At 37.3% G+C, this 23,904-nt stretch overlaps 1 protein-coding gene across 4 annotated transcripts in view; it reads right to left on the reverse strand.

Annotated features, from left to right (window-relative positions):
- Positions 1–6,773: 6,773 nt before the first annotated feature.
- The window catches only part of TDRD5 (tudor domain containing 5), a 99,569-nt gene continuing 82,438 nt past the window's right edge, over positions 6,774–23,904 (reverse strand). For all 4 annotated transcript variants that reach the window (XM_053909211.1, XM_019426497.2, XM_053909209.1 and 1 more), the window contains 4 exons: positions 18,548–18,730; positions 17,637–17,780; positions 14,802–15,012; positions 6,774–7,345 (listed from right to left, as the gene is read on the reverse strand). In XM_053909211.1, coding sequence (XP_053765186.1) covers positions 7,101–7,345; positions 14,802–15,012; positions 17,637–17,780; positions 18,548–18,730 — 783 coding nt within the window. In that variant the 3' untranslated portion in view covers positions 6,774–7,100. The remainder of the gene's footprint in view (positions 7,346–14,801; positions 15,013–17,636; positions 17,781–18,547; positions 18,731–23,904) is intronic.

Consider the following 23,904-nt stretch of genomic DNA (forward strand, 5'->3'; position numbering starts at 1 on the left):
CTCATTTCTTTAGCTGCCTTAGTGATTTTTTTTTTATCACATTTTCTCACACTACACTGAATTCAAAACAGGAAGCCTCACAATATTAAATCTTCAAAGTCAATATATTCTTTAAAAAAATTAATGGCAGAAAAGTCACCACAAAACCAGAAGGTGGGGGGAATCTTGCTAAGGAGAGCAGGTTCTTCAGTTTCTCTCATTTTGCCTTTGCCCCTGGAGTCACGATCTGGCTCTGGCACAGTTCAGCACTGCCACAGGCCTGCCTCCCCCTCCTTACAACACAATTCAGCCCCAAATTGAGAGACCACCAGAAAGTCCACAAAAAGCAGTTTGTGTCCAAACTAATACATTAACCCTAAAGAGCACTTTTAAATGAATTTGTTTCATCACCGAACTGGGGTCTATGGAACTGAAGGATTTTGATGTCAGAGATGTACTTCCAGGAACAAAGAACAATGAACTAAAAAGAGCCAATTTGATAAATTAAACTTTTCTGTAAGAAGGCCAAGAGGCTGATTGCTAAGAAGCTGCAAATCATTTTTTTTTTTTTTTGCCCTTTTCTTTCACAGACCAAACCAGAAAAATAACCAAGTATGGTTTGTACAGAAGAATAACCTAGACAAAATATTTGGGTCTTTCTACTCTGTTCTCTTACCTGAGCAATGTGCTCTTCATTCAATTCTAAATGCAAAGTTTAAATTGGGTGTCTATTCGTGTTTGATTAAACTCTTCCCAATGAAGCCTTCTGTTTCATAGACATTCAGAACACAGCATCGTAGAAAAAAGATCAAGATGTTGGTGAACCTTATTTATATCCCATTCCATCCTGTTTACTCATTCACCCAATAAAACTTACTGAACATCTACCCCATGCCAGGAGAGATGTGAAATTGGCTTGACCTAAGGTCATGGCAGTAGATTTACAGAAAAACAGGGGGGCTACTGAGATACCTAGCAGGTAGAATCTGACAGGATTTGACAATGGATCAAACGTGGGGATGAAGGGCCAGGAGTATTCAAGGGCGATTCTACTCCTAGGTTTTTATCTGAAGCAACTAGTGGACGATGTGGGGAACACTGGAGGTGGAGGAGGGCTATCTTTCCAACTCCTCCTGTTCAAGAAAGTGTAGGGTAAGTTACAGGGGTCATGGACTCCTGGAAATTAGGAAATAATTTTGTATGAATGTGTACTTTCTCAGGAAACGGCCCTCAGTATTTGACATTTTAAATGAAGTTAATGACATCATAAAAGGTCAGGGATCACTGGTCCATTGCTTATAGAATTTGGTAATTTTTAGATATTCATGTCAAACAGATGATTCTACCAAGCTGCTCAAGCAAATGGTCTTTAATAAGGCTATGTCTCGAGAGCATTCCATGCTTCCGACCCAGTACCAGGACAAAGTAGTACCAGTGATGATCATGGGTTACTTTCTTTTTTTTTTTTTTAAATTTTTTTTTTTTTTCAACGTTTTTTATTTATTTTTGGGACAGAGAGAGACAGAGCATGAACGGGGGAGGGGCAGAGAGAGAGGGAGACACAGAATCGGAAACAGGCTCCAGGCTCCGAGCCATCAGCCCAGAGCCTGACGCGGGGCTCGAACTCACAGACCGCAAGATCGTGACCTGGCTGAAGTCGGACGCTTAACCGACTGCGCCACCCAGGCGCCCCCATGGGTTACTTTCAATTTAGCCAAAAGACTTGACAAAACTTCCACCGAACTCCAGATTTGATACCACAAACTGATTTCCACAATGTTGAAGGACTCTCTGACTCTGACAAGATCTTAAGCCAAGCCAAAACAGAAGGCAGGTTCACTGGTAATTAACTACACTGATGCCTGTGACACCTGATTTTGGCTTTCATTGAAATACTCACCATTTCTCTTAAATCAAGTTGCTGAGGCAACTTTTCCGAGCCTCATGAATCTGGACAGAGTCCAGGTAATTGGACCAATTCCACGTAAAAACTACATAGAGACCAAAGAGTTTTCATGGAGTTCCATTTCTGAATCTAAAAAGTTTAGCAAAAATAAGTCTACATCAATTGTAGAAAAGGTTGTTGAAGCTCACACTCTATCTGATCATAAACAGATGTTCCACTGCCAAAAGCATAAGGTGTAAAAAGGATGCTATCACTTAATTAGAGCCAAATGTTCCACCTCCCTACTCTCAATTTGCTTAACTATCCTACTCCAAATCAATACAGGAAGGCCATCACTTTTAAAATTCAGAAAAGAAAGGGTAAACTTTTGGCTCTGGCCCATATATGCTCACTTAAGTTCCTTCTAAGCAAAGGGAAAGACAGGTATCATGAGGAAGAAATAGAGAACAGAAGGGTACGCTGTGCCAGGTTTTTTCGTATATATGGTATCAGAAGCAATTTTTGTATTAATATATGAGTGACAATTGCAGTACCAGGACACTTCTGTCAAAGAGTCATTTGTTCCAGTAAGAAACTGACTTTGGTACCTACTTATAGTCCCATCGAATGACAGATTAAGGATAAGTTTGTACCAAACCACCCACATGGAGCTTGAGAACAGAAATCATCTGCTCCAGACAGAAGACCCACTGTAGCAAAGGCTCTGAATGTGGAATCAGGAAATCAGGTAAGCAACTGAGACAGCACTGAATGACAGCTGCAAGCGGAGACTAAACTGGTATTCAGTGTGTGGAACAGTCTCAGAAGAGAATTTAAGAAACTGGAACATGGCTTACAAGGGTTTGAGATGTTGCTATTAACAAGAGAAATAAAACAAGTCTGAGATGTAGCTGTCAGGCACTTAAGAAGCGTCTCTAGTGGGAATGAACTTCCAACTTTATGGAATAAAAGTCTTTATCTACAACACAGCAAAGGCTTATAAAGGTCAAGAACAAAAAGGTCGTGCCAAAAATGAAGACAAACGTTTTAATCAAGAAAATTGTCAAATCTCTGTTTTCATAACTATATAATAAGCAACCTTTGTATTTCAGTCAATTAAGTTCTTTGGGTCATATATTAAGTGAAATTTTCATTCCTGCAGAATCATCACAACAAAAACTAGACAAAACAAATAAAAAACCTAGACATTTTTTGACAAAACAAATTCCAACTTCATAAATATATAGAAGTCAAACAAAATGCTGTTACAAACTCCAAAGAGCAGGCCAATCATAATTCCTTGATCCCAGTAACTTCCCATTAGTTCTATAACAAAAGTTTAGAGAGCAGAGAAAGAGTCAGAAGTTTGGTTTCCTCATCAAATTATTTATCTAAATTGCACTAAGAAGTAATAATAATCAAGTAAACATTGTTTCTTACATTTTTCCACAAAGGAAAAAAAACATTTGAAAAAATTTTAACAGAAAATATAAAACAAAGTTTATATTAAACAGAAATCTAAAAAGCATTTCCTGAAAACTATGCTTATAACCAAGAAAATTTAGCTGTGAATAAATTCTCCACTCAGTTGTTAAGTGGGTCACTCAGTTTCCTGTGAGAAGTGGCACCCAAGTCAATTGTGATTCCAAATGTTAGAGAAGACCTTCTTCACTGAGAAGTTAAAGTAATTTGTCTACATGCTTAAAAACGAGCAGAATTTAAAGTATTCTGATTCCTGCAGAACCAGAGACTAATGACACGAAGAACTTACCAGGCTGACTGGTGACTAAGTGAGACAAATGACACCTGTTAGGAAAAGGACTGTGTTCAAAGAATATAGACAGAACTTCACTGTCATCTTGTAAAACATCAAGATCTGAATGCGCTATAGGAAATGAAAAATTTTTGATGTCTTAGTGATGGCTCCTGTAAAATTATGAATAACGCTGTCCATGGCACTGTATATATAAATAAAATGAATTTAATTCTGAAAAGAGATCAGAAGTTTGTTAGAAAAGCCTTGCTACACATGTATAAATATAATAGGAAGCTTCAGAAAGACTGCTCTGTAAGATGTTGGTTTCTCATCCCTTACCATACCCCCCACCCCATTTAGATTCTTTAGCCATAGAATTGGCCTGCTGTCATTTAAGCTATCTACATTCAAGAATACAAGATGTTGTAAATCAATCATTCTCCCCTCCAACACCAGGGGTTTGCCCAGCTATCAGAACCACCATTCTAGGGGCACCTGGGTGGCTCAGTCGGTTAAGCGTCTGACTTCAGCCCAGGTCATGATCTCGCGGTTTGTAGGTTCAAGCCCCGCATCCAGCTCTGTGCTGACAGCTCAGAGCCTGGAGCCTACTTCGGGTTCTGTGTCTCCCTCTCTCAAAAATAAACAACAACAACAAAAAAAAGAATCACCATTCTTTTGGACTTATGTAATAAACTTTGTCTTCTGGAACCAAATCATTTAAATTACAAAACACAGAGTTGCAATATTTTCCTTTGGAAAAGGCACTGACCCTAGAAGTCAGCAGATAAGGGAATTTGAGGCATGTGACCATAGACAAGTCAGTCTTTCTAGGCTTCAAATTTCTTCATCTAATATCAAGATGTAGATCAAAACTCTACAATTCTAAGTCTCTAGGTTAGACAGAGTCTGACAGTAAGCAAAAGCCTCTAGTTAGCCTCATACCTTAAAATGGGCAACTGGCATCTCAAATGTTTGCAAGTTAAAGGGTCAGTCCAGGCATGGCTGACTGCAGTGAAGAGGGCCCCTTTTGATATCCCGTGGGGTGTTTTTAGATGGAAGACAGGTATTGGCTACAAGCCACTGGTTTTAAAACCTGAATGGCTATTAGTAAAGCTACTCCTTCCATCCCTAAAGAGTTTATAACCAGAATTTTCCTTTATGTTCTTATACCCATTCCTTCTCACACACCTCAGGCCCCCACATCCCAGTCAACACTTCTTGGGGACCTCCATCACTTCTAACAGATCTTTAACAACAAAAATACAGGGGGCGGGGTCTGTTCTAAGTATATGTGTCAACCAATCTTTAGACAATAAAATACAGTTAACCCTAAACTACAGAGCAGCTACCTATTGTTTTAACATCTCTTATTGTTATCCCTGCCCATATACATAAATCTATTTACTCATGTTCAAATGATCTACTAAATTTTGTTGATGTGTTGGGCTATTTTAGTTAACTACCAAGCAAAACCCACCTTATGGCATAAACAAACTGGCAGACTGGCCGTCCCAAAGTCAAGTAGTCAAAATATGTACAAGCCTCTCCGAGGCTCATTCTTCACTCTGCTCACTCAGGATGTTAACTATTAATTGCCAAATAGGCTTCTTTCAAAGTATACTGACACTTGTTAGAGATGCCTCTGTCTAAATAATCATCTGGCCATTTGCAAAAGGATGGGAATATGAAAGAGCCTTAGCACAGTGATTCTGTAATCCCCATCAGGTTACCCAGTATTGGCAGAGTCCCTACTGGTAGCTCAGTGCCATTACACAGAGTTACAGTGTAACCGACGAAATATATAAACATCGCTTCTACCAGATTCACCTCACCCCAAGCCCAATGACTGCCCATCTGGAGAAGTCAAGTATATTATTCACACTTGGTTTCTTTAAAGGAAGAATTCTAAGAAGTGTGATTCTAAAATGAATCTTCTTCTTTAGAAACAAGCTGTGGATAATTACCTAAACCTACAATAAACCAGAACTTTTCCAGTTCATATCACAGTTGAGTAGGATATTTAACTGGTCGCTGACCCTCCATATAACTTTTCAACTGTCTTCTCCAATAAAGATGTCTGATATAAAATCACAAAAGCCCAAATGGGAACTTGCTCTTTCTACTAGGCCAGCTATCGTGATGTTTCCAGATTATTATTTTTGTCAATTAGAATATCATTCTTAAAGATATACTGGAATTAAAGGTGAATCTGGATTTTCAAATTTTATTGCATTAAATATGTTTTCTCTTAAGTTTTTAAACCAAAAGCCATCAGTATTTAGAGACTTTGGGTTTAACTTTGTTTCACGATTCTTAATCCTAAGAAGTTCCAGCCAGTAATAGTCTAAATTTACTCTCATCTCATTCTCTTCCTCAGTGGACATTTTCCTGATTAAGTACTTGAGAAGAAGAGAAATCCTGTATTGTAGAGAGAGAGAGAAAGGAAGTAGGGGCCAGCTCTGGCATTTAATGCCGAAATAGGAGGCCTAGAAGAGGGGCTAGAAAGGTGAAACTCTAGTTATAAGTAGCACACCAGTAATTCACAGCTTTCTCAAATTTTAATTCTAAGAAATGATTCTGTATTGGATTTTTTAAACTTGGGGATAAGTCTAGTATTTTACCACAAAGAATTAAAATTAGTATCACTCACATTCTTTAATTTCACCTTTCAGTCTCTTGTTTGTTCTTGACGGTTCATTCTAAGAACTTAACAAAATGTCCTATAGCGATTCCCACAATTTGACTTCAGAGAGCATCATGTTATACAGATGCTTAAACAGTACCCTCCTGAATGACTACCACCCAGGAGCTCCTGGGAACCGTGAGTCCTACAGGGAAGGCTCAGCCAGCTAAGTGTGAACAACCGGTCTCTAGAATTGCATTATGAGTCTTCAAGAAACTGCCTGTACTGAAAGACAGCTTAATTTTTTTAATGTGAAAGTTCTTTCACGACCAAAGCCTCAGGATATGGATTTTCTCACTGAGCCTAGCATTTTAAAGAAATGATAATGGTAAGAAGTGGAGCTCTGCATTATCTCCATGATCTAGAAAATTTCAAATGAGAAAAAAAAAAAAGCAGCCTTACAATTCAGACATCCTTTTTCTGAAGAATCAGAGATCATTTTTGTCTTACTAAATATGGATCACAAGACATCAGTTTTCCAGTTTTCATTTATCAGTCATGTTATGTACAAGAAAGACATTTATAGAAACACACACACGAATTCCTTTACACTACATTAAACTGAAGTGAACAAAACTATAGGGAAGAAACACTTAATAAAAATTAAAACATTAAATATCAATACTTACACAACAAAGTGGACTGTTAGCATAACACAGCTAACATACAATCACACAGAAAGACATAAGCGTCAACTATCAAAATACCGTTTTGTCTCAATACCGCCTTATTTTGGCCTTGGGAAATCACCAAGCCCTAAAGCACCTGGCTTATTGTTTTCTCCTCGACTTCCTCCCTCAAGTTTCCATCCTTTTCACACTGGGGTACCAATGTAGGAGGCTCCTGGATGTGGCCAGCCGCGCAGCAGCTCCTAAGGCGGCAGTGGCTGTACTCCGGGGAATGTAGAGCTTCTGGGAGATCTGGTGCTCAGGAGACAAAATCAAAGACAGCTGGTCCATGGCTCCGTGACTCTTGTCTTTGAACACTGTAATAGCATGGCTACTAGAAAAATCATTCTTCAGGCGCTCTGGAGAGCTCTCCACTGAAAAAGAAAGAAAACACAAGTCTTCTCAAGGGGTTCTCATACTCTGCCTTCTCTCTCCCATTCTAGTTCTTTATTAACGTGTGTTACAATCAACTTCTGTTACATGGTGACACCTTCTGTTACGATCAGAGATGAGCCTGGGAAACCAGTCAACAAATGGAAAAGAAATGAGGGTGGAGAGTCATGCACTGAGATGAAGTAAATCCTTGTCAGAATGAGGAGAGGGAAAGAGAGGGGGGAAACGTACTTATGAACAGGAAGGGAAATTTTCTTTCTAGGACACGATAAAAATAAGTTGGATATGATTCCAACTCCAGGGAGGAGCCCTTAAGCTCCCCTATTTCCATCCGGCAATGAACACAAGTGTATCCCACGGGTGTTTTCTATTGCCAAAGTGGCTCCAATTTGAGACTGTGCCAGTGTAAAAACAAAATTGACCAAGATGTTTGTAAGAAGTTCCAAAAACCAGTTATCAGCCATAAAACAAATTCCTTAGGAATTAGTTTCAACTATGAAGAAAGAACCTTTTAAATGAAATAAATTCGCTGGGAACTCCAATGCCAAAAGTTCTGAACAGCAGGAAGGGATGCCAGGCATTCTCACGCGTCTACTCCAGGCCAGCGCACCCGTTTACCGCCTGCTTACAATGAGAGAAGGCGCTCTGATGCCAGCATCTAAGCAAACACACTGCTTCCTTCAAGAAAGCTCTGCTTTAGTTTAAAAAAAAAATCTAGGTGAGCTAAACAATGTCCATCATCACAAACACTTCCCAAACTGCCACCGGTATGATTACATTTTGTAAAGCATTGCCCTAGATCTTAAAAACACCTATTTCAGGAAATCTAGAGAAAACGCAGGCATAATCAGTACTTTATTCATCTTTGCATTTTTAGCATCTAACATAGCAGCATGTGGCATATGTTCCGTACATTTGTGGTGAATTACGTTCAAAAATTTGAGAGTAAAATTCTGATCAAAAAGTTGTAATTAATGCCCACGAGAGGGGAAAAGAGCTGGTGCGTTCAAATAAAAACAAGTGGTTTTACACAAAGTTTTGGTGAGTTCAGATTTTAAAAGGGATAAAGAGTAGTGAAACTTCTGCTTCCGGACATAAGGTTAATTCAACAGGAATTGAAAAACAGTCTCTTCTGCCTTGAACAACTGGAAAACTGGACAAAATGTATGAAACAACAGCTTTTATACACTGAACAGCAAGCATGCAAGATAGTAATCCCTGAGAGAAGGGAAACAAATGAAGTGAGCTTTACAAGGGCCTCAGCTCACTGCTAAGATGATTTCCTGGCTTCAGTACAAGAAGGGAGAATCCAAACTGAGCCTGGAGATCTTACTGGGCTGAAAAGACAGAGTTTAGAACTCATAGAGGCCAAGCTGCCTAGAATTTGTGGGAGGAAAGTACCAGAGAAGAAGCAGATGGAAATCTGCAGAGAGGTCCCTTTGAGTCTTAGGCTGGCTAGTGATCTGGCTCAGGCACGTGAGGAGACCATGAGGCCAAGGAGAAAACCATCCTGAAAGGAACAGGCAGAACAATCATTGTAGCTTCTGGGCAAAGTAGGTCGTGTTCCCACCAGACAGAGTGTAAAGAAATCCTAACATATGGAACATCTAGTCCTATCTCTACCCTCAGAATGGTACTGCCTAAATAGCAGGGCCAACAGACGAAAGACTTTTCTAGGCCAGCCTAATGAAACCTAAAAGAAATGCAAAAATGATAAAACCAATTTCAGGTGATTAAACTGCATCTTCCCCAATCCCCCCCAACCAATTGGTGGATGGGTGGATAGAGAAAGAGAGAGAGAGAGAGAGATACACACAGAGAAGGAAGGAGAAAAGAAGGAGAGAAGGGGAGGGGAGGGAAAAGAAAAAGAGGCCCAGTCAATAATGTAAAATTCAGTGTCTGCCATATAATAAAAAGTTACCAGATGTGCACAGAAGAGAGAAAAATAGGACTTGTTCTCAGGAGAAAAAGCAACAGGTAGAAGCCAATTCAGCAATGACACAAATGACAGAAATGGTACACATGCCAAAATCACAAGGAAAGGGTATTAAAATAGCTGTTCTAAGAGTACTCCAGGTATAGGGGCACCTGGGTGGCTCAGTCGGTTGAGCGTTCAGCTTTGGCTCAGGTCACGATCTCACGGTTTGTGAGTTCAAGCCCTGCGTCGGGCTCTGTGCTGACAGCTCACAGCCTGGAGCCTGTTTCAGATTCTGTGTCTCCCTCTCTCTCTGCTCCTCCCCTGCTCGTGCTCTGTCTGCCTCTCTCTCTCTCTCTCTCTCTCTCTCAAAAACAAATAAACATTAAAAAAAAATTTTTTTTAAAAAAAGGGTACTCCAGGTGTACAAGAAGGCAGAGAAAAACACATGTATGATGAGAAAAAAAAAAAAAAAAAAAAGATTTAAAAAGACCCAAACCAAACTGGTAGAGATGAAAAATACAATTTCTGAGATGAAAAATATACTGGATGGGAAAAGAATATATTAATCACTGAACAAGAAAAGGTGAGCACCATTAAGAGACAGTAATAGAAACCATCCAAAGACTAGGGAAAAGAAGTGTACCAGTAGGTGTAGAAAAAGTGACCTATCGTATATAATGTGTAAAACTGGAGTTAAAAAAAAGGGGGGGGGGGAGTGACAGAAAAACACATTTGAAGAATAATGATTGAATTTTTTCCAGATTTAATGGCAACTATAAACTTGGAGATCCAAGAGCTCAATGAACTCTATGCAGAAGAAATACAAAGAGAACTACACCAAGCCACCTTATAATCAGATTGTTGAAAATCAGTGATGTGGGAGAAAATCTTAAAAGCATCCAGAGAAAATAACACATTACAAAGGAACAAACACAAAAATGACAACAGACTTGACATCACAGTGACAAGCAAAGTGACATCTTTTAATGCAGTGACAAATTTACCAACCTATGACTTTATATCCAGAAAAAAACTTAAAGAAATGAAATGAAATGAAATAAAAATAAAGGCTTTGCCTAATGTGAAAGAACTGAGAAAAGACATCAGTAGCAGACCAGCACCACAAGATATGTAAGTTCTTCAAGCAAAAAAGAAAATAATGCTGGACAGAAACCTGGACCTACAAAGGTGTTGATAAACGACAGTCTGTGGGCCAAATCCAGCCTACCTACCACCTGGTTTTTAATAAAGTTTTATTGGAAAACAGCTATGTTCATTCGTTTGTGTATTATTTATGGCTGCTTTGCTTTCCTAGAAACTCACACACTACCCAAACTGAAAGAGGAAGAAATAGGAAATTTGAACAGACCCATAACCAGCAAAGAAACTGAATCAGTAATCAAATCTTTCCCAACAAACAGGGGGCCTGGGTGGCTCAGTCTGTTAAGCCTTGACTTCAGCTCAGGTCATGATCTCCCAGTTCATGAGTTCGAGCCCATGTTGGTCTCAGCGCTGACAGCACAGAACCTGGAGCCTGCTTCGAGTTCTGTGTCTCCTGCTCTCTCTGCCCCTCTCCGTCTCATGCTCTGTGTCTCTCTCTCAAAAATAAATACACATTTTTTAAAAATTAAAAAAAAGTCTCCCAACAAACAAAGGTCCAGGGCCAAATGGCTTCCCAGGAGAATGCTACCACACATTTAAAGAAGAGTTAACACTTATTCTTCTCAAACTGTTCCAAATAAACAGGAAAGGAAGGAAAATGTCCAAACTCATTCTATGAATCATTACCTTGATTCCAAAACCAGACAAAGACCCCACTAAATTACAGGCCAATACTCCTGGTGAAACTGGATGCAAAAATTCTCTACAAGATACTAGAAAATTCAATCCAACAGTATACATTAAAAGAATTATTCACCACAATCAAGTGGGATTTATTCCTGGGCTACAGGGCTGGTTCAATATTTGCAAATCAACCAATGTGATATATCACATTAATAAAAGAAAGGATAAGAACTATATGATCCTGTCAATAGATGCAGAAAACGCATTTGACAAAATACAGCATCCATTCTTGATAAAAACCCTCAACAAAGTAGAGATAGATGGAACATACCTCAACATAAAACACATATACAAAAGACCCACAGCTAGTATCAACTTCAATGGGGAAAAACTGAAAGCTTTCCCTCTACATCCAAGAACAAGACCAGGTAGTCCATTCTCACTTTTACTATTTAACACAGTACTGGAAGTCTTTGCCTCAGCAATAAGACAACAGAAAGAAATAAAAAGGCATCCAAATCAGCAAAGAAGTCAAATTTTCTCTATTTGCAGGTGACGTGATACCCTATATAGAAAACTCAAGACTCCACCAAAAAAAATTGCTAGAATACATGAATTCAGCAAAGTCACAGGATATAAAATGAATGTGCAGAAATCTGTTGCATTTCTAGACACCAATAATGAAGCAGCAGAAAAAGAAATCAAGATACCTGGGAATAAACCTAACAAAAGAGGTAAAAGATCTGTACTCTGAAAACTATACAACACTTATGAAGAAACTAGGATACAAAGAAATGGAAAAACATTCTTTGCTCATGGACTGGAAGAACAAACATTGTTAAAATGTCTATACTACCCTAAGCAATCCACACACTTAATGCAATCCCTATCAAAATACCAACAGCATTTTTCAAAAAGCTGTAACAAACAATCCTAATATTTGTATGGAAACACTAAAAGATCCCAAATAGCCAAAGCAATCCTGAAAAAGAAAAGCAGAGCTGAAGACATCACAATTTGGGGCTTCAAATTATACTACAAAGCTGCTATAATCAAAACAGTATGGTCCTGGTACAAAAACAGACACGTATATCAACAGAACAGAAAACCCAGAAATGAACCCACAATTATATGGTCAATTAATCTTCAACAAAGCAGGAAAGAATCTTATCATTGGTCAAAGACAGACTCTTCAACAAATGGTGTTGGAAAAACTGGACAGCAACATGCAAAACAATGAAACTGGACCACTCTCTTACATCATACACAAAAATAAATTCAAAATGGATGAAAGACCTAAATATGAGACCTGAAACCTTAAAATCCTGGAGAAGAACACATGCAGTAAGCTCTTTGACATCAGTCATAGCTCTAGATAAGTCTCCAGAGGCAAGGGAAACAAAAGCAAAAATAAACTATTGGGACTTCATCAAAACAAAAAGCTTCTACACAGCAAAGGAAACAATCAAAAACCTAAAACCTCCTTGAATGGGAGAAGGTACCTACCTGCAAAGTGATGGAGGGTAAAGAGTGTACTTGTGATGAGCACCAGATGACGTATGCAAGTGGTGAATAACTATACTGTACACCTGAAACTAATATTATAACATATGAAAAAAAAATCTCAATAAAAACTTTAGCAAGCTTTGTGTAAATTTACATTAATCCTAAAATTCATATGGAAGGGGCTCCTGGGTGGCTCAGTCAGTTAAGTGTTGATTTCGACTCAGGTCATGATCTCCTGGTTCATGGGTTCAAGTCCTGCATTGAGCTCTGTGCTGACAGTGCAGAGCCTGCCTGCAATTCTGTCTCCTTCTCTCTGCCCCTCCCCAACTTGCGCGCACGCATGTTCTCTGTCTCTCAAAATAAATATTTAAAAGTAATAAATAAAATTCATGTGGAAAATGACCTAAAATAGCCAAAACAATCTGATAAAGAACAAAATTGTATGATTTCATGACTTATAAAGCCACACTAATCAAGGCAATGGTATAAAGATATACAGACTACTAAAACATAATAGAAGTCTAGAAATAGACCCTCACATATACAGCCTGCTGACTTTTGACAAAGATATCAACGCAGTTTAAAAGTGAAATGACAGCCTTTTCTTTTTTAAAGTTTATTTATTTATTTTGAGAGACAGACAGACAGAAAGCCAGGGAGGGGCAGAGAGAGAGGGAGAGAGAGAGAGAATCCCAAGCAGGCTCAGCTCAGAGCCCAATGTGGGAGCTCAAACCCATGAATCATGAGGTCATGACCTGAGCTGAAATCAAGAGTCAGATGCTTAACTGTTGAGTATCCCAGGTGCCCCAGAAAGGACAGCCTTTTCAAGAACTGGTGCTAAAAGTGAATATTTATATGCAGTCAAAATAAACATTAATCCTTATATCGCACCATAATAATAATAAGAATAACAATACAAATAGTAACTCAAAAATTAACAAATTGGATCACAGATCTAATTGTAAGACCTAAAACTAGAGAACTTTCATATGAAAAAGAGAAAATCAGTTACTTGGGTTAAAAAAGATTTCTGAACAGGACACAAAAAGGTCAACCTTTACACTAAGAAAAAAATCAATCAGACTTCATCAAAATGAAAACTTTTGCTCTTCCAAAGATGCTGTTAAGGAAATCACACACTTGAAAATATTTGTGATGTATATATACATATACACACACACATATATATATATATCTGAAAAAAGCTTTTGTGTCAAGTATAATTTTTACACATCAATGAAAAGATGATAATTTAATAAAAATGAACAAATATTTGAATGTGCAATTTACTAAAGAAGATATACAGATTGCATGTAAGCACACGAAAAGACGGTCGACATCACTGGCAAAGAGGGAAATACAAATTAAAACCACAAGATACCATTACACACGCACTAGAATGGCAAAATTTTAAGACTGATAATATCATGTGTTGGCAAGGAGATGGAGCAATTGGAACTTTCATATATTACTGGTGTGAATAAAGAATGGTACAGCCACTTTGGAAAACATTTTGGCAGTTCTTAAGAAGTTAATCATGTAATGATCATGGGAGCCAGCAATTCTACTCCTTGGCGTGTACTGAGTATGCGTACACAAAGAGCTGTATGGGAACGTTCACAGCTTTTTTCATAATGGCCCAAATCCGGAAACAACGCAGATGTCTGTCATGTAATGAACAAATTATGCCATATCCATACAATGGGGTACTACTTAGCAGTAAATCAGAACGAACTTCTGACCTTGGCAACAATATAAATGAATCTCTAAAACATCCTAAGTGAAAAAGTTCAGACTTAAAAACTATACACTGTATGACTCTCTTTCTATGAAATTCTAGAAAAAGGAAAGTAACATGTCAGGAACCAGCAAGCAAGGGGAGTGAATGACTGCAGACCAACAGACGGACGTGAGGAACTGGTGGAATTGCTCTATATCATGATGGTGGTGGTGGTGGTTACAAGACTGGATACATATGTCAAAACTCACAGAACTGTACACGTCAAAAGTGGCAAATTTCACTGTCTGTAAAACTGACTCCCCCAACCAAACTGCAAAAGAAAAGAAAAAAAAAAAAAAAAAAAGGAGTGGCAAAATAAAAGGGAACAATTGAGCCCAGAATAACGTAAGGACTTGAGACAAATGCTAAAGTCAGCAATTTTTCAAGTTATGTTCTGGAAAAGATAAATGACAAACCACCGTTATCTGTCAATTGTATGTAAACCTACCTGAACCAGAGTGTTTTTCTGGGGAATCCAATCCCGTAGGGGTTGCGCTGAAGGCTGCTGGGGGTAGCTGGGTTTGCTTTGCCTGAGTCTGAGTGCTGCTGGGCTTAAACTGGCTCCCTTCTGCTGACTGCTGTGACTGGATAAGAGAGATGTAGAACTCTTCCAATTTGGGCAATGTGGAAGAGTCTGAAGAACTCTCTGAGCTTGGCTGCTGCAGTATGGGAAAAGTAGGGCAAAAGCATGAAAGGTAATTGTTAGTATAACAGGAAGAATTAACCCTGTTTTGGATCCTTATATACAAGACAAATATTTTCATATCATAATTAATAAATGACTCACTTTTAAGAACCTAGATACTCTCCAGAAGAAACAAGTCCTTTTCTAACTTAGTGACCATCAATTCAATCCATGAAGCATTTACTGAACACATGTTATAAGCAAACATGGTACTGTCTGCTGCCACACAGAGCTAAGGAAGGGTGGCAGGAAATGAGAAAGTGCACACGGCAGGCACACTGTCAGGCACAGCGTGAAGTTACTTGCACGTGCTTCTTCCTTTAAACCACAGTACAAGGCACTAGCTTAGGTGTTAGGTCTTCCTTACTGTGGGTCCTTTAACTTAGCATAATGCTTTTCACAAGAGGCTAAGTTATCCAAGGTCAACAAGTAGGAGACAAAGCAGAGACCAGAACTCAGCCCAGTCCATGTTCTCTATGCCCCACCTGCCCACCTCCTAGTAAGATAGGATCACTGTCCCTAAACTCACAGTCCTCAGTTAGGAAATAGCGTATGTGCTGCAGCGAGCCACGAATGGAGGCATTACCTGCATAGAACATAAAGTAGTTAAAGGAAGCCTCCTCAGAAGAGACAAAACGGAGCATTAAGAACTAGGATTTGAGAGAAAGAGATGAACATCCCATATGGAGACTAAATTTGGGCTTCAGTGAATGGAGTGTCAAATTTTAACCATGAGATCCTGTACCCTACTATACCGTCATTGCTGAAGTAGATACAATCTATGTAACTTAGCACTTACCTTCTTCAATGTTAACTGGCATTAAGTTGTGATAAGGCTAAACCCTAAACTGCAGACCACTCAGACCAAGTGATTTTTACATTATGCCCTGCCGCCTTTTTTTAAGTTTGTTTTGAGAGAGAGAGAGCATGCACATGCAAGTGGGGGAGGGGCAGAGAGAGAGAGAGAGAGAGAGAGAGAATGAATCCCAAATGGGCTCCTCGCGGGTAGCACGGAGCCTGATATGGGGCTCAAATTCATAAACCGTGAGATCATGACCTGAGCCGAAATAAAGAGTAGGGCACTCAGCCAACTGAGCCACCCAGGCACCCACACGTCTGCTGCCTATTTTTACAAGTTTAACAAAAATCAAAATCAGAAACAAGTTTTTAAAGCTATATTCTTTTTCTTTCCTAAGTGTGATTTTTGAAGAAAGATGCACTGTTAAAACGTATTTAAGATGCACTGTGATAGCTTCTCATGCTGAAAAAAAACAACCCCAAACCCATGGATGAATCCTTTCTAAATCTGTATGGTACTCTGAGACCAAGTACCTTCAGTCAACTTAAGCACTTAGCAACAATCAAGATTCCTTCTCCAAAGAGTGCTGTCCAGCCTTGCTGTTCAAAGTGTGGTTCGCCAACCAGCAGTAGCAGCATCAACCGGGAGCTTGTGCTAGACATGCACAACCTGTGTCCCCGTCCCAATGCCGCCCAGTAAGAACCCACATTTTTACAAGATTCTCCGGGCATCTGTAGGCACATTATAGTTTGAGAAGCACTGTTCTGCCAAATTCAGCTCTCTCTAGTTATTAATGACTGACTCCATCATAATTATCTAGAAATATACCTCATGGAACTAGAGATTAATGACAGACTTTCAAGAAACATGTTCATGATTAACATATGCAATCAAAAGCATAGCCCCAAACCACAATAACATACAATTTCACACTCACGAGGATGATTATGATAGATATAGATATAGTTTGAGAAAGACTGAGAAGGTCAATTCTTTAAATGTTTGGTAGAATTCACCAGTGAAGTTATCTGATCCTTTTTTGGGGAGAGGGGTGGGGTTTGGTTACTAATTCAGTCTTACTTGTTATTGACCTATTTATTCAGTTTTCTATTCTTCGTGATTCAGTGTTGGTAGGTTGTTATGTTTGTAGGAATTTATCCATTTCTTCCAGGTTATCCAGTTTGTATATAATTGTAGTAAGATCATTTTTTATTTCTTTGGCATCAAATTTGATGTTTCTTCTTTTATTTTGATATTTGAGTATTCCTTTTTTTATTAGTCTAGCTGAAGGTTTGCAAATTTTGTTTATAGCTTCAAAAATCTAGCTCTTAATTTCATTGATTTTTTTCTGTTCTCTATTTCATAGATTTTTACTCTAATTTTTATTATTTCATGCCTTCTGCTAACTTTGGTCTTAGTTTGTTTTTTTCATTGCTGTTTTTGGTTTGTATGTTTGTTTTAGTTCCCAAAGGTATAAAGTTAAGTCGTGTGTCACTGTTCTTTTTTATGTACGCATTTATTGCTATAAACATTCCTTATGGCTAAATTGTATGAAAATATCTGTTTTCTATTTCTCTAACATAGAGGTTTAATCAATCTTTCAATTCTAGGTTTAGGATTTTCTTCTGAAGAGATAAATACATTAAATTGACTGAAATTAATTTTAAATCAACATACATTTTGTGTATATGTATTCCACCAAATGCTCAGAGTGGGATCATTAACCAGAATTTTACTTTCTAAAAATGAAAGTACTTCCCCATAAGAATCTGTCACAGTAACATTCATTAGACATTTACCTTTTGAATTCTGGTTGTGCCAGTGTTTTTCTCCTGAGCACTCAGTCCCTCTTGCTTTTGAGCTTCTACTTTCATTCCATTCACAAGGCCTGAAGGCTGCCATGAATCATCCCATGTATCTTTGGGTTTAGAAAAGCACCAATCCTATAGAGAAAAAAATGCTACAATAAACTAAGATACGTTTTAGAGTGCTTTAATTTATAGTTGCTATATGAGTACATGATCCAAACAGAGAATAACTTGGGCAAGGGAAAGGCAAAGAGGCAAAGTCAATTAAACAAGAAAAAGTGTTTATTAAGTTTCTGTATCAGTGTGACTTTCCCCCCTTATTTTATTGGTCCACACCCAATACCTTGAATTCCTTGGAACACAGCTCTCATAGAAACAAATACAACTCTGGTTTGTATTATTTTCTTCAATACTGTTTTTCATGGCCAGATGATTTTTCATGATCATCTAGTATTTTAAACAGCACAAATAATAAGGAGCAATTTAACTATAGATATTTCTTCTAATAACCAGTGGGAAATAAATTTTAAGTATATAGTTAGGCCTAATATTAGCTAATATTCTCAATGCAGAGATTCAGAGATTATATTACAAGGCTAATACAATAAAAATAAAATTAGGGAAAACAGTTTATTTATAGATCCTAAGGCCAAAGGTTCTCAGTGATAAAACAAAAATCATAATAGTTGAAAGGACAGATGGGACAATAAGCCCATGATTTACTCTTCCGTGTTCCAACTTGTCCTCTTCCCGACCACTGCCATCTTGAGGGAAAAAAATGAATTCTTGGGAATTATCATCTGACAGATGCTTCTGAATACCCGAGTGTATAGATTTCTTGAGGAAATTTACATTTCCGTTTTTCAGTAATGATAAGCTTTCTGTCTTCCCAGGGATCTAACCTTCTGCGGCATTTCCTCACATGACGGATAAGGCTTCTTTCCACCAAGGCTTGAGGTAAATAAGTGGGAGGCAGCATCACCCCCTTTTCCCATTTTAGCCTGCAAAGGTAGCCAGTTCTCATCCCAAACATCATCACCAATAGTCACTGATTCTAGGCATGGCATTCCAGTAGGGATCTCATCCTAGAATGTATCAGAAGACAAAGTAAAAGAAAAACTTTAATTTACAGTTGCTATATGAGTACATTTTAAAATTTAGGTTTACAATTTTTTTTCCGACTCCAGGTAAAGATGGCAGTTTGCTATAATTTATAAATACATAATTTATTACTGTCTCTCTTCTGAAACATCACCAAAATAAACAGATTTAGGTATAAACTCATAAAGAGAAAAGAGGAGAAAACACCACCTACAATTATAGATACAGGAAAACAGACAAGTGACAACTTACTAAGCAGTCCTGAGAAACTAGAATCCTGAGCTTATAGGCAGGAAAAACTGAGAAGCAACCCAAATTTATACTACAGATACTATAAACCCTCAGGAATTGCTATTACAAGGTTTTTGGAAGTGAGAATGTAAAGTGGGAATGAAAACAAAAGCACTGGTTGAAAGTCTGTGTAAAAAGCAGTTAGCTCTTCAGACACCCTCCCCTATTTCACAAACCCAAGAAACTATACTTTTTTTTCCCACTGGAAAACCAGAGGGTCTTCTTGGGGGATAAAACTGAGGGTAAGGCAAGCATAATAAAAACAGGGGAATTAAGTGAAGGTTTTTATCCTGAATATCAAGACCCCCTAGCTCTGTTTTCAATAGCAGGACAGAGATGAGAGTAAACAATGCGAGTAAACAATGCATGAACTTGAAGACAGATCTAATGTAAACAACAAAGAGAAAAAAACTGGGGAAACAAAAGCAAACAGAGCCTTGGGGACAATACCAAAGGCTTAACATTTGTTTCATGGGAGTCCCAGAATGAGAAAAGGGAAGAGTGCAGTGCAGAAAATTATTTGAGGAAATGTCTGAAAACTTCACAAATTTGATGAAAGACATAAACTTACAAAGTCAAAAAGCTTAGTAAACAGGATAAACCCACAGAAATTCATGTCTAGATAGATTATAATCTATCTGCTAAAAACTAAAGACAAAGAAACCATCTAAAATGTAGCCAAAAGAAAATGATAATTATAAAGAACAACAATTTCAATACTGCAGATTTTTCATCACAAATTATTAAAGCCAGAAGGAAGTGGAATGAAATCTTTAAAGGGGTCTGAAAGAAAGGAACTAGTAATCCAGAATTCCACATCCAGCAAAAATATCTTTCAAGAATGAAGATGAAATACATTCTGAATGAAGAAAACTAAAAAAATTCTTTGTCAGCAGACATACTCTAAAGGTATTTCTAAAGGAAGTTCCTTGGACAGAAAGGAGGGGATACCAGAAGGACGATTGGAATATCAGAAATAAAGAATAACAGAAATGATAAGTACCTGAGTAAGTACAATGGACTATTTTTCTCCTAAATCATCTATATGTTTGAAGGTGTAAAGCAAAAAAATTTAGCATTATAAATTCTCAACATCTATAGTTGTTCTATGTAAACATAGCATAAAGGACATGGGAAGGGGTAAAACACCTACATGGTGGCTAAGATATCTATATTCCACTTGAAGTGGTAAATATGGATTATGTCTATTGTGAAAAGTCAAAGATGTATATTGTAATTCCTAGAGTAACTAGTAAAAACACTACATAAGTAGATATAATAAAAACATAATAAACTAAAATGGACTACTAAAAAAGTACTAAATAAAAAAATACTGAAAAAGAATACTACTAAAAGAAGGAAGAAAAAGCAAAAACATGAAAGGCAGAAGGAGCAAACAGAAACATAATAAAATGGCAGACCTATCATCAAAACATACTGATAATGATATTAAATGTAAAATGTTAAAACATATTAATTAAAATTCAGATAATTAGAATGGATTAAAAAATGTCCAAGCTTCATGCTGTCTCAAGAAACACTTCAAATATAATGATATAGGTAGGTTAAGTTAGAGGTAAAAGGATGAAAAAAGATCTACTACATCAAGAATAAAAAAATAAAGCTAGAGTGGCTATCCTGATACTAGACAATGTGGGCATCAGTGCAAAGAAAGTAACTATGAACAAAGAAAGACATTTCATAATGATAAAAGGGTCAGTTCACCAAGAAAACATACCAATCCTAACTAGATAGCACCTGACAATAGAGCTTTAAAATACGTAAGGAAAAAATAAGAAAAAAGGAGAAATGGCTATAATCCAAGATTATAGTTGATGACTTCAACATCCTTTTCAGTAATCAGTAAACTAGTAGTCAGCAAGGATACAGAAGTAAATAATACCACCAATCAACTAGATCTAATTGACCTTTATAGAACACTCCACTCAACAAAGGAGAATATACAGTCTCTTGAAAGGCACATGGAACATTCACCAAGGTAGGTCACGTCCTGTGTCAACAAACATTCACAAATTTAAAAAACTGAAATGATACAATGTAAGTCTCAGATTAGAGAATTAAACTGTAAACAAGTAAGAGAAAGATAACAGGAAAATGTCTAAACACTTGGAAACTAAACAACACACTTCTAAACAATCCATATGCATATGACCCACTGTTACACGCCCCATATAACAATTATGGGTCATATAATGAGTCAAAGATGACAGCTCAAAAGATATCACCAAATATTTGAAATGAATGAAAATATAATAGATTCAAACTTGTGAGATGTAGTTAAAGTGGTGTTTAGAAGGTCATAGCATGAAATGCTTACATTAGAAGAAAAAAGTCTCAAATCAATAATCTAGGTTTCCATCTTTAAAAAAATTTTTTTTTAATGTTTATTTATTTTTGAGATAGTGAGAGAGAGCATGAGCAGGAGACGGGCAGAGAGGGAGGGAGACACAGAATTTAAAGCAGGCTTCAGGCTCCAAGCAGTCAGCACAGAGCCCGACATGGAGATTGAACCCACAGACCGTGAGATCATGACCTGAGCCAAAGTCAGACGCTTAACCAACTGAGCCACCCAGGCACCCCTCTAGGTTTCCATCTTAAGAAAGTAGAAAAAGAAATGAAAATAAACCCAAAGAAAGCAAAAAGAGCAATGAACAACATTGAACACTGAACAAAAATGAACTTGAAAACAGAAAAACAGATAAAATCAATGACACCAAAAGCTGATTATTTGGAAAAAATTCACTAAAATTGATAAACCTCTAGTAAAACTGACAAAAAAATAAAAGACACAAATTTCCAGGATCAGGAATGCAAGAGGGTATCACTGCTGCAGGATAATAAAGGAATACTATTAACAATTCTATGTAGACACATAGAATCGACAATTTAAATTAAATGAACCAATTCCTCAAAAAACACAAAATACTAACCCAAAACACTAAAACTAACCCAAAATGAAAGTCACCTTTAATAATCTTTTATCTATTAAAGCAATGAATTAAATTCTTCTAAAAAAGAAATCTCCAGGCCAGACAGTTTTACTGAAGTAATCTACAAACCATGTAAAGATTTAACCTCCACCCACCCACAAAAAAGGATCCAATTTTTACATAATCTCTTCCAGGAAATAAAAGGCAACATTTCTTTTCAACTCCTTTTATGAAAATAGTATACTGATACTACAACCATACATGATAGTACAAAAAACAAAAACAAAAACCAACTACAGACTAGTATCTGTCATGAACTGAGATGCAAAATCCTCAATAAAACATTAGCAAACCAAATATAACAATATATAAAAGAATTATATACCATGACCAGGTGCTATTATTATAGGTATGCCAAGCTAGTTTAACTTGTGAAACTCAAACAGTGTAATCCACTATATGAACAATCTAAAGAAGAAAAATATGGTAACAATCAATGAAAAAGCATTTGATAAAATTCAGCACACACTTTTGAGAAAAATAGGAATAGAGGGGAATTTCTCACCTTGATAAAAAAAAAAAAGAAAATCTTAAAAAAAACAACTAAAATTATATTTAATGCTCTTCTCCCCAAAATTAGGAATCAGGCAAGTTTGTCTCTCACCACTCCTATTCAACATAGTGCTAGGAAATAAAAGGCATGCAGATCAGAAAGGAAGAAACAAAACCTATTTGCAGATGACACAGTTGTTTATGTAAAAAAATGCCAAGGAATCTACAAAAAATCTGAGCAATGTCACAGAATACAAGATTGGTATAGAAAGATCAAATGCATTTCTATATGCCAGCAATGAGCATACAAAACTAAAATTTAAACACAACACCATTTACAATCATTCCAAATAATATGAAATAAATAGGTCATACTTAAAGCATGTACAGGACCTATACATTGAAAATTACAAAATGTTGATGTAAAGATTCAAAGAAGATCTAGATAAATGTAGAAACATGTTTGTATATTATAAGGCTCAACATAGTAAAGATGTCAACTGTCCCCCACTGATGAGTAAGTGTAATGTAATTCCTACCAAAATTCCAACAAGGTATTTTGTTGAAGTAGACAACTTATACTATGATCCTGGAAAGGTACAAACCCTCAAATAGCTAAAATAATCTCGACAAAGAAAAATAATGTGAGAAGAATCACAGATATTAAAGCATACTATATAGCTACAGTAATCAGGTAGTATTGGTCGAGGGAGAGACACATGGATCAATGAAACAGAACAGAGAACCCAGAAATAAACCAATGCAAATATGCTCAACTGACTTTTTACAAAGGTGCACAAACAATTTAATGGAGAAAAGTAGTCTTTTAATCAAATGTTGTTAGAACAAGTGGGTATCAACAGGCACAATAATAATAGTAATAATAATAAAGCCTTGACTGGGGTGCCTGGGCAGGTCAGTCAGTTGAGCGTCCAACTCTGTCTTAGGTCATGATCTCACAGTTCATGAGTTCAAGCCCCACATCGGGCTCTTAGCTGTCAGTGCAGAGCCCACTTCAGATCCTCTGCACCCCTCGCTCTCTGCCCCTCCCCCACTTGTGCTCTCTCCCTCTCAAAACTAATCATTTATATATATAAATATAAATAAAAGCCTTGGCCTAAACTTCATGTTTTATACAAAAATTAAGTGAATAGATTTATAAGCTAGTCAGAGAGTCTTCAGTCTTCACATCAAAATCACAATCCATCAAAAGAAAATCTGATGGTTCAGTCAACTGCATGTCTGACTTTGGCTCAGGTCACCATCTCACAGTTCATGAGTTCAAGCCGCATGACCGGCTCTGGGCTGACAGTTCAGAGCCTGGAGCCTGCTTTTGATTCTGTCTCCCTCTCTGCCCCTCTCCC

Source organism: Panthera pardus, unplaced genomic scaffold (assembly GCF_024362965.1).
Source record: "Panthera pardus isolate Hobbes unplaced genomic scaffold, ASM2436296v1 HiC_scaffold_21, whole genome shotgun sequence".
Taxonomy (NCBI): Eukaryota; Metazoa; Chordata; class Mammalia; order Carnivora; family Felidae; genus Panthera; species Panthera pardus.